The sequence below is a fragment of the Tachypleus tridentatus genome, chromosome 7 (assembly GCF_004210375.1).
Source record: "Tachypleus tridentatus isolate NWPU-2018 chromosome 7, ASM421037v1, whole genome shotgun sequence".
NCBI classification, from domain to species: Eukaryota; Metazoa; Arthropoda; class Merostomata; order Xiphosura; family Limulidae; genus Tachypleus; species Tachypleus tridentatus.
The window spans coordinates 11724402-11736865 of NC_134831.1; the positions used below are offsets into that span (position 1 = coordinate 11724402).

The window sequence follows — 12464 nt, forward strand, 5'->3', positions numbered from 1 at the left end:
TCCGTAAAAAGTTAGTTCCAGGACAGAAAAATGTGGCGAATGCTTGTCCACCCGGCAAAGATTTTTTTTGCCTCCTCTTCACATAAAATTGGGACTTATGAAGAATTTCTTGAAAGCAATGAACAAAGAAGGCGAAGGTTTTCGTTATTTAACACAGATGTTCTCAAGAATAACTGAGGCCAAGATCAAAGAGGGCATTTTTGTTGGCCCTCAGATCAGACATGTTATGAGTGACAAGTGGTTCGAAGATCTGTTACTTGGGCCGAAAAAGATTGCCTGGAAAGCCTTCAAAGACGTCGTTTACAATTTTTTTGGCAGTCACAGAGCCCCACATTACATTCAGCTGGAAGACAAACTTCTCAAAACATACAAAACAATGAAGTGCAACATGCCACTCAAGATTCATTTCCTTCACTCACACTTGGACTTCTTCCCCATAAATCTCGGTGCTGTCACTGACGAACACGGTGAGAGGTTTCACCGGGACATTGCTACAATGGAAAAAAGATATCAGGACAACTGGAATCCGTCAATGCTTGCTGACTACTGTTGGACACTGCAACGTGATGCACCGGATATTGAATACAAACGAAAATCAGGAGCAAAACACTTTTAATTATGTTGAACTATCAAGCGTATTAAAAACATAAACGCAATTAAATACGTTATTGCCGGTAAACAGTTAACTGTCTATTTCTCAGAGTTCCTACGTGATGAAACAAAACTAAAACTATATTTGTGCATACCCACCAGGTACCTGTCACAATCAGTAAAACTTTTCAGGAAGCAAAACTTTCCAAAAATTGTTGTGCAGTGTTCTCACTTTGATTTTAACAAATGCACACTTTGATGTCAACAAAAATGAAAAATTTACTCAAAACACTTTTATTCAAAAAATTTTCACTTTGAACTTAAAACCCTGTTAGCAAATTATTTACTTCTATCTTAATATTTATTTAGATTTTAAAAAGTTTTCTTCTAGATTTTTAATTGCAAAGTCTTTAATCAAGTCCTCAAAACTAATTTGACGTCACAAATCTGCTTCTGTACTAAGCAGAGACAAGACATCCAGCCTGTCTTGTCACATTGTTTTTATGTTGGGACTTTTAATATGCTTGAGTTGAGAAAAATGAACACTCAGCTGTACAATTTGTGACCATTAATGTTAAAAATTTACGTTATGCAATGTCTACGTTTGGAAACGAACACTCAATTTTGTCTTCTGAACAGATATAGTAAATGTTTTGGGCAGTAGCGTCATATAAAAAAAACTTTGGGAAGCGGCAAAGCAAGCTGAACACTGTGTTCCTCCCACATTTGCAGAGGACACTATGCAAAAGTCTGACAAGAAATTTCTAACAAAAATTGACATATGGGACCTTCCCTACTGAAATAACCGGATTACTTTAGTGGTGGTGGACATAAATATTCAATGTGCAACTCACTGACTTGATATTAACACAAGGTATTTTTTTCAGTGTCAAATGGAATACATTACAATTAACTCTCATACATCTTTTTCTCTGTCTTCGTCATTGACTGGTAATTTTAACCAGAAGCTACACAAGTTACCACATTCATATCAATAAAACACCTTAAGTCAGCTCTAAAATCTTTCAGCATTTGCGAGACACAACTCATGAAAGAACAATAAGAAAAGGTTGCAATGAAAACGTACAGTGTATGGCACTTCTAATTTATTATTATTACACAAATCACTATCTTTTCTCCTTACCTGAAGTGATCCGGTTTGGTTTGGTTTTTTGAATTTCGCGCAAAGCTACTCACGGGCTATCTGCGCTAGCCGTCCGTAATTTCGCAGTGTAAGACTAGAGGGAAGACAGTTAGTCATCACCACCCACCGCCAACTCTTGGGCTACTCTTTTACCAACGAATAGTGGGTTTGACCGTCGTCACACTATAACGCCCCCTCGGCTGAAAGGGCGAACATGTTTGGCGCGACGGGGATGCGAACCCGCGACCCTCAGATTACGAGTCGCACGCCTTACACGCTTGGCCATGCCGGGCCTGAAGTGATCCGGACTCAACAAACTAATAATAAATGCCAAACCACAGGACTTGGGGAATGACTGTCAGGCATTAGTGTCTTGTTTTTTTCAGTTCGTTTGTAAAGAGCCATCAGGGTGAGATATAATGAACAGTTACTAAAATTATAATGCAAAAAAAGATTAGAAGTAATTATAGAAGTTGTTGAGAGCAAGGAACCATTCAAATAGTTATATCCTGAATTATCCAAAATGATAATGAATCAATTCATTGATTTAATTCACAATAAGAATCAGATTCAATGAAAGTAGAAACATTAATTTGCAAGCAAAATGTTTAACTTTCAGTGGTGAAGAAAAATTAGAAAAATCGCTGTTAAAACAAATGTTGACCAACCCTGACATAGAACTATACCAGAATATAAATGTGTAACATTATACGGATCGAAAGTCAGCCAATTAAAGTTCGAACAAATTTCAAATGTGGAAACTTTAGATGTTATAATGAGAACTTAATTATGGACAATTTAAACTTCTCTCACAGTCTTAAGAGATCATCTGATGTAAAAGTTCGCCCTAAAAAATTAACTTTTTTTTTTTTTTTACTGATCAAGTTTGGTAAGGTCAGTTCTACTGTTGAGAATTTTGATTTTCACCAATGAATATATTTGACGAAGATGGCATTTTCTCCACTACAGACAGTGGGGGATGTGAACCTTGATCTCATAACGGTTTGAAAAGCTGTGGGACTGCAGAAGACCAACATTTGAGGGTAAACTTTGAGCTCAAACTTCAACCAAAACTACCAAGCGCGCTTCTGTCCATGTTAATTGTTTATGCAGATTCCAGTCAACTAATCCCATTACTGTTAAACTGCTTTCTATTTATATAGTTCGTTTCAATTTAATCATCTGCAGGTGCATTATCAATAAATGTTCCATGGGATCCATTCAGCAAATTATGTGCAAAACTGTGTGACACATACCAAAAATAACAAAAGAAAACAAATAACCTAATAGTCAATGTACTGTTTGTTCCATATAATTCATAATGTTTTCCGTTGTTGATTTTTTCTGTTGAAAAAAGTTTAAAGGTTTACATTTTTAAAACTTCTATATATAGATCCGATTGAAACCCTTGATTAATATAAAATATTTTGATTATAAGTTTACTACTGTTTCATAAAGAAACGAAAAATAAAGCTAAAAAAATAAATAAACGTTTACTTTCACACCTCACTGTTTTGTTTGTGTTTTTATAACTAATATGTTCAACATCATTTCATGTGTTCCGTCATTCGTACATAAATTTATATTGTTCTGAGTGTCGTTGAACTAATCCTATCTGGTATCTGGCACTGACGAGTTTCATGTTAATATATATGTTTATATGTGTGTATATATATAAACGCACACACACAAATTTGTATACACGTACGTTTAATTCGCTGTAAGTGTTTACAGGTGAACTTCTTCATTGTACGCTTATTTTGAGGCATTTGCCATTGAAAATATCATGCGAGATAAGATGTACATGCGCTTTGCTTCGATGCGTACATGCAAGACCGTTGAGTTTGATTACTGTTAAGCAAAAAAAAAAAACAAAGTTCGTGGTTTCATGCACGTATATCACCGATTTAGCTACATATATGTGAAACCATTTACCTTATAGAATAGTTTGAAAAATACGATTAATTCTTAGTCTTTTCCAATTAATATAAGGACATAAACATCTACATTCGATGTCGTACGTTGAATTTACTCGTGGTCAATTTTTTACATGGCAGCGTATAATTCGGTACGTGAGCTTATTGATTGGTTTCGTGTCGGAGATCTGGCGTCAGTCCTAACTTTGGTTGTATCCAAGTCATTGTAACGAAGGTCCTGGAGTTTATTGATATCTGTTTCAGAAATTAGGCGTAACTTTAGGGTTAGGTTGTTTTGACTTGTGAAGAGAATGCCAACGCTCGAAAGCCAGACCATTCCTTCAGAAACGTTAGCATTAGATCAAAGTATTGGTAAAAGGTAGGAACTTTGTTAAGACAAACACAGCACATTTGGTATGATCTCCATTTTCAGTTTAAAACAGAAATAAAACTTACTCTCTTGTTTCAGAAATCAGTATGTCACTTCTTAAAGGTTATTTTTCAGCGGATTAATTATTATATGAATATATTATTATATAAATCCAAACCTACGTTCTTTTTCTCTCCTGTAGAAACCCTTGAAACATCGTGTTAAAATTATACGCCATGATTTGCTCTTTGACCTTTAGTGAAATTTTGGTATTTGTATGTCATCACGCACATATACCACTTTAAGAATAATCGATTGTTACATAGGCGTTTCTAATGTTAATTTTATTACTGCCCATGTGGTATTTGCATTAATAAACTTATTGTGAAAAGAGAGAGTCTATTATATTGCATCCTCAAACAATGAAATTTTAAACACAGGACGTGTTTAGGATATAAATTTAATATAGATAAATGAGCTGTTTCACATTTTATAGTTAGATCTGCTCTATAAATGCTTGAATATGAAAGATTTGGTTACCATAGCAACTGTAATAGTTTGGTGTGTAAATCAATTTCATTACATGATTTGCACGAAAATATTGGAAGTATAGTGAACTGTAGTAAGATTTCACGCATTGAGTGATCGACTTAGAATTGTATACAGAATAATTTGGGCACATGAATGTTGTGGTTTGCGAATACGAAAGCAGGTGCGCATGTACATTTGTTTTTGAGGTTTAACGTCATAGTTGAGTCGTTCTTCCGATAGATAAATTGTGAGAGATTTTAAATTAAAGTATCATAGTAAAATAATGGCAGTAATGTGATAAGGTTGGAGGTAAAATTGATTCCAGTTCAAGAATTAATCAACAAAACAAAATATGACAAAAAATTCAGTAGAAAGTCGCAAAACATCCGTTTGCAGATTTGCATCTTAAGCCTAAGAACAGCTGTGATAATCTGTTAGTGTTGCAGAGAAAAAAAGTGTGTCGTTTCTTTAATTTATATAATAAATTTTATGATGGGTTTTTCTGTGGGTATAAGTAAAACAAATGAACGGTTTTTAAAACTGGAAAAATAAACAGGATGCATTGTAAAGGTATTTTTTTACAGTAAAGGTATGTAATATATTATTGTTGTAGGTGTTTTTGTTTATTTACATGTATTACAGTTAGTATTATGAATGTTATAAATGTGCCTTTAATTCTGCGTCAGTCTCATTCAAAGATACATGTATTGGCAAGTTCCCAAATTTTTAATAGTTTTGACAATTGGAGAATCAAAAGTAGATATTTTAATATTCCAAAACTTATTTTCTTGTATTACTCCATTACTAATACTATACATATATATGTTTTGGGCAAACAAGTTTTCCTGAAAGACAGTTACTGTATGTAATCCTTAATAGTCAATTTCAGTATTGTGGTAAATAATGCAAAGGTATACCTTAAACCAATTTCCATCAATAACTGAGGAAGTATGTGGTATAGGAGTTCTTATAAGTTATAACCATAGTTAGCAGTGTTAAAAAGTCATACATACATGAGCATGTGACATTTAAAAATTAACAACTGAACAATTCTTGCACATTATATAACTTAAATAATGCTATTTTCAATGATTAAGCAGTACAATGAGGTATTGTAATTTATCCATTGTTGTACCTCTAGTTATTATTATTGGTTCTATATCAAAATTATTTCATTGAGGACTAAGGGTAGTTAGTGTCAACCAAGCTGTGGATTGAATGTTCTGAGGTTGAAAGTGTGATGGCATTGGATTTTTTTCACATATATAGAGGCATACATATTATAAAATTCACATTACTTGTTAGATAAGACTCTTGGGATGGTAGGTGGTTCTGGCTGGTAAATTTCTGTCTGGTTAGTAGTTTAGAATTAGGGATGGCTATACCTGATTCTACAGATCTCTAACTTGGCCTGTTAGTAAACATGTACACAAGTTACCACTTATGTTGAACTTTCCAGTATATTCCATTGGCACTTTAGAAAATAGTGGTCACAATAAAATGAAGTATGACTAGTATTGATTGGTTGAAATATTTTGAGTATTTCTTATTAATTATGGTTTATGGAAAGCAATGACTATTCATACTGCATGAGATACAACTAAGATATTTGTAAAGGTTTTGTAATTTAATTTTGTACTTTTCCAACAGCATATAGCATCATTAACTTACTTTTTATTCCATCTATGGTTTTCTTTATTTTAAACAAAGCTTGTGAAATTAATTTTTATTTATATTCAGTGAAATAATTTCCATCAATCATGTGTTCATGTTGCAGTAAAATAAAATCACCCTTAAATTTTTACTCGAGTATTTTCAAACTATATTGAACCTTTTATGGATGGTGACGTATCAACTAGTATCTCCTGATAATTTATTGTATTGGGTTGTCAGTGGAATCCTGCATGTATATTTGTCCTAAATAATGATATTGGTAACTGTCTTTGAATTTGTTAAAATTTATGTTAATAATATAACTGTTGATAAATGAGTTGGTTGATAACAAAAATTAGGATGGAAGGTTTTTCATGCAATATTTTAATGATATTCTAATTTCATGTGGTTTAACTTGTTTCCAAATGTTATTTTGATGTTGATGAAGAAGATAAAATTAATCACTAACTATAATGTTTTCCATTGTTTAGAAGAATCTTATCTATTTATGGAAATAGTTTCTGTGAGGTATAATGGCTGTAAATATTGCTGTTTAGTGTTTGGTTGTCAATCTTAATATTGTCAGTTTATAACATTACATGGTGTTAAAGTAGCTGTTGTTTCTTTATTACAGCTTTTTCATTACTTTTAATTTGTGAATTTCAAGCAGTTGAGTTTTTTAAGAATGTTAACTATATCATAAGTATTTGTTTCTCTGTAGAATGGACAGTACTATTACTGCTACTCTAAACATTGTTAAGAGTGAGAGTATTTCTGGCAGTGAGAGTCATAAACCATCACTGCTTTCAAGGAAAACTTCTCCAGATGTTTGTGATTCAGAGACTGCAAAAGACAGGTATGCATCATATAGGCAAGCAAATTTGTTAAATACCAGAGCATAATGTAATAGTTCCATAATTGTTTGGTTTATCATAATATTGCCTCTATCACATTAATGATTCAGTATTAGAACTAGCATGATAACGATTATTTTCTAAATTTAAATCTTTTATTTAAAAAGTACAGAATTCAAAGATTGTGCATATGGACCAACCTTTTGTCAATGAATGTCTGGATTGTGAATGATGGAAACATTGAGCAGCCATAATTTATCATTTGCTTGACTTATTAAAATGAGATTTTCTTGTGAGAACTTATTTGTATGTGAAATTTTCTTTTATATGTCAACTTGTGGCTCATAATAAGTGTATAGTTTTATGAGATTAGTTGTAGGTATGTGTAGTTGCATCTGATGGATTACAGTTGGACAAGAAGATTATAACAAATTGGTGTAAGTGAAAGTTGTATAATACTTTGTGTTTTAATGTGGATCAACAAATAACTCATAGGTGTAGGGGGAAAGATAGGGAATAATATATTGAAAAATAATTATGTTCTGTTTCTCTTACTTATATCAAGTTTTGTTAAAATGTCTTGATATAGTGGTACAGAGAAGAAACAAGAAGAAAAGGACATAGAGGAATGTAACCATCATCGAGAAGAAGAGGAAGATCTTGGCTTTGATGCCAACAGTTATCAAGCTGAAACCGTAGATTTTCCAGAGAGTCCACAGCACTTAAAACTCCTAAATCAAAAAACTCGAGAGGCTCAGGTTGCTAAATGAAAGTCTTTAACTTTGGGTTAGAGAAAGATTTAATGGTTAACAATAATAATGTATTGTATATAAAAGATTATTATGTGATATATATACATATTGATTGCTCAAATGGTGTATTTTTTATAATGTATGATTTAATATACTAACATTTTTTATGTAAACACCAAAAAATTTTCAAATTACTTTTTGTTTGTTCTTTATTTAATTCTAATAAGAATTAGTGATACAGCATTTATGTTGAATTTTGAAGAAAGTTACTTTCATCCAGATAAATCACTATTCCCAAAACATCTGTAATAAATCGTAATGTTTATATTTTTTATATTATTTTTAGTAATTTGCCAAAAGGCCCATCTTGGATGTGTGTTAAGTTTTGAAGAATATAGACCAGAAATAAACAAATTTATATGCAAAGCTGTGGTAGATAATTTGCCAAAAGGCCCATCTTGGATGTGTGTCAAGTTTTGAAGAATATAGACCAGAAATAAACAAATTTAAATGCAAAGCTGTGGTAGAACAGCTCAAATTGCCTAAAACATCCAAATATAAACTTAATAAGTATAATTAAGTGTTTAAAAATCAGTTTTAGTAACAGGTGCTAGTATTTGCTTTAAAAATTTTGTCTTGACTACAAGAAATGTCAGTTTTAAGTCATTTTAAATATTTGTGTAGTCCCTAATGAAATAACATACATAGTATCAAAATATTTGGACTTTGAACTCTCTGTGTAATGTGTTCTATTTCTTTCAAGGTTATCTTGTTAAAAATCTACATTTAATTGATTTTATAGGCAAATCACAAAACACTAATCGGTTGAAGAGTAACTTTCAACTTTGTGTTTAAATTTAGGAAATTAAATAGATATTACTGATATGAAATACAGATTGTTTTATGTGTTACTGGAGACTTCTCACTGATATCAAAATTTAGACCAGTGTATACTTTACTCACATAAAGTGTACACATTTATTGTGTTTTTGCCAAGTACTTATGAAAATAAAAATAATAATCCTCATTAATAAATGATTCAGTTTTCTTCATTAGGGTTTGGGTCCAGATGATGATGACTTAACACAGAATTTACATAAGAAATATTCAGTACAGTCCACTGATGAGCAACTTTCCAGACAAGGTAAAAACCTGTGTATTAATTTGTTGCTATTTGATGTTAAATTTAATAAAAAAAACAAATCAAATGCTAGTAGTAGAGCTAACTTTAGTTTTCTAATTCAGTATGGTTCAAACATCTAATAATTTTTCTTTTTTAACCTGGCACAGGAAGAAGTGTTATGTGATTTTTAAGGAAAGTACAATAAAAACATTTGTTGTTTGTAATGCTTCTGTGCAGACAAAATTGGTAACTGAAGTAACTGAGCTGTCTTTCAGTACATTTATTAGTTATCAAATATATGTTACTGTTTTTATAATTGATGTTAATGTCTGTGCTAACACTGTTACTTTTGACATTACAAATCTGAAATATGATTTGATAAAATTGACCTATCTGTTTATCTGTTAAGGCTGCTCTATTAATTTAAGAAAATTAACAATTATTTGTATGTTACAGTTACACTGTTTTAATATGATAGACTAGCTTAACATGGTAATAGGGATGAAATTAACATCAATCATTTATTGTAAGTTGTACTTGCAAAATAACCTTACACTGACATCTAGTGGCTGACTATTATAGAATGTAATACACTGAGAAAATTAATCATACAGTGACACTTATTGGTTGGCTGTGATAGAATTTAGTACACTGAGGAAATTAATCATCCAGTGACACCTAGTGGTTAACTATGATAGAATTTAATACAGTGAAGAAATTAATCATATTTCATATTGTGTTTGCTTCTCAGATTTATACCACAAAGTAAACTTGCAAAACAGAGAAAGTAAATGAATTTTTGTATTCTAAGGTGTATTTTTTTAAAACTCTAAAAGTGTTAAAAGTACATCACCATTTCCTCTTTATGTGGCTCAACATTGCCATTGGAATATATTTATTGATTAAAACTACTTTTATATAAAGATAAAAGCATTTTTTTTCCAAATTAACATTGGAGGCAATATTCTAAAAATGAAGTATAATTAAGTACAAAAAGTCACCTTTAGTGAAATTTTATAAGTAAAGTTAGCCTGTTTTGTTTTGAATTTTGCACAAAGCTACACAAGGGCTATCTATGTGAAGTTAGCCTGAACTAAGATACCAAGTAAATGCAGTAAACATGTTTAACTTTGAAGAAACTTGAATATATATATTACTACATTATTAAATATATAACTTGCACCAGTCTAAACATACACTCTCTGTGAAGAGACTTGTAGATTTAATATTATGACATTATACTTTAAATTTGGAATTTGCACTAAACATTAATCGCTTTAAAAGACTTATATGTGGAACTCACGTCATAACAAGATATATATATATATATATATATGTATGTATGTAAATATAGGTCCTTACACCAGTATAAAATTCAAAATTTTATATTTTTTTTAAAGATATTTCTTTGTAGGTAGTATTATGTTTCAAATGTAGGGCTCATATCAAAACAAAGCTTTCTGTAAAGAGGCTTGTATATGTAGACAGTAATATACTGCAAATGTGGACTTATAACAGAATAAATAGTCCTGGCATAGCCATCTAGTGAGAGAGCTTGATTTGCAGTTTGAGGGTTACAGGTTTGAATCCTGTTTCACCAAACATACTCACCATTTCATCTGTGGAAGCTTTATAATGTGATGGTCAATCCCACTAATCCTTGATAAAAGAGTAGCCCAAAAGCAGGTAGTAAGTGGTGATGGCTGGCTGCTTTTTTTCTAGTTTCTCACTGCCAAATTAGGGGTGGCTGGTGCAGATAGCCCTCGTGTAGCTTTGCATGACATTTGAAACAAACCAAAATCAATGACTCTGTAATGAGATCTATATGTCATAAAATCAGTGTAACTTTTTTTCTTATTAAACACTGAAAAATATTACTTTCATTCATAAAAACAAATATTTAGGTTTGTGTACTTTAAAATTATTTTGTGTAAATGGTGTAGTACCAAGGACTTCTCTACTCTTTATAAATAACTGAATTACAACCCAGTAAATTTGTCACGTATCAAGATTGGTGGCATATTTCTGGCCAGTGCCTTTGATTTATCACACTTGTATATATTTACATATATACTTTATATAACAATAGTCAAATGATAGAAAAGTTATTCAGAATTGGTGCCTGAGAACAAATTAAAATTTAGGATAGTAAATAACACTAAATTAGCACCATCTGGCATTACTACCCTACTTTGCATCACAATCATGAGTAAGATACTTCCGCAGTATTTCATATCTGCTGATAAGCTGAACTGTTTTTTGTCTTGCCAGTCACAATAGACAAGACACATAATTGCACCATCACCAAAATCAACAATGGCTATATCTTGTGTAAATAACATCTTGTGTCAGTGCTTTCTTAAACCTGCAGTAATTATATATTTGTGATAGTAATTGTTTTTATATCGACTAAGACAGTATTTTTTAAAATTCTCCCAAGGCTGGTTTACTGATGATTAACATGGTAATACCTTAAATATGTTACTGACCAATAGCTGTTCATCTACTTGTAGGTCTTTCTTTAGCTTTATTTAACAATTTTCCAAAATGTTATGATTTCAACCATCCCTTCAAGGAAATTTTCAAGTAAACTTGTCTAAATAGGAGTTTGTTTTTGAATAATGCATAATTTTATAATCATCATATCATTTTGGTTTTGGAATTTTTCAAATTTGATTAATATAACTTCAGTTTACATGCATTTAGAAATTTTCATGACTACTAGTAATACATAATCCCAAAACATTTTAAATTTGTCTTTGTGTCATAAGTGATGTTATGTTGTTTTATGGTTAATTGATAAAGATACCTTTTTGGTGGATCTTTGTAAACTACAAGTCTTTAAATAAATCATGTTTTAAAAATTTATCTAATTTTAATTGATGTTTAAATTTTTCTGTTGTTGTGTCTTTTTTTTGAAGAATGTTTAAATAAGATTTCTCTAAAAGTAGAAATTGTGCTTACGTATCATAATAATGCTTCACATGGCAAGCATCTCTTTGCTTGTAATTTACTTAGAAAGTCTATAGTTTTTAATACCATTCAACTTGATCAAGATATAACTTTAGTTGAGTAGGAAAATCCTATTATAACATCAATAATAAATTCAGACAGTATTCTTGAAACATAACTTGTCTTCAATACTTTTAAAGTTAACAATTGTGTTTGAAAGTGTTGACCCCAACAGTGATGTTGGTTAAAATAGAAGAAAGTACTGACTCCAACAGTGATGTTGGTTAAAAAGAAGAAAGTGCTTACTCCAACAGTGATGTTGTTGAAGCAGACGTAAGAATTGTTATTGATGTTAAACTTTGATATACTACATAGGATGATAGTGGCATTCTTCTAGCTAATATGTCTTGTATATAAACCTTAATATTACTTACTAAAGAAATTTTCAAGTAACAAATGCAGTTTTGTTTTCTTAAAAACTGTTCGGAGGGTCAAAACTTGTGCTGTGATGAATGTGGAAATCATCTAACCAAGACATTTCTCTACTTAACTGTTTGTGTTTTTCTACTACATAAATA

The 12464-nt window shown here is 31.2% G+C and overlaps 1 protein-coding gene across 6 annotated transcripts in view; it reads left to right on the top strand.

Annotated features, from left to right (window-relative positions):
- Positions 1–3819: 3819 nt before the first annotated feature.
- Positions 3820–12464, top strand: part of LOC143255119 (uncharacterized) — a 28767-nt gene continuing 20122 nt past the window's right edge. For 2 of the 6 annotated variants that reach the window (XM_076510298.1, XM_076510301.1), the window contains exons 1-4: positions 3820–4030; positions 6927–7061; positions 7649–7817; positions 8868–8955. In XM_076510298.1, coding sequence (XP_076366413.1) covers positions 3963–4030; positions 6927–7061; positions 7649–7817; positions 8868–8955 — 460 coding nt within the window. In that variant the 5' untranslated portion in view covers positions 3820–3962. Of the gene's footprint in view, positions 4031–4737; positions 5142–6926; positions 7062–7648; positions 7818–8867; positions 8956–12464 lie in introns of those variants that run through there. The other 4 variants (XM_076510300.1, XM_076510299.1, XM_076510304.1 and 1 more) reach the window with 2 other exon arrangements.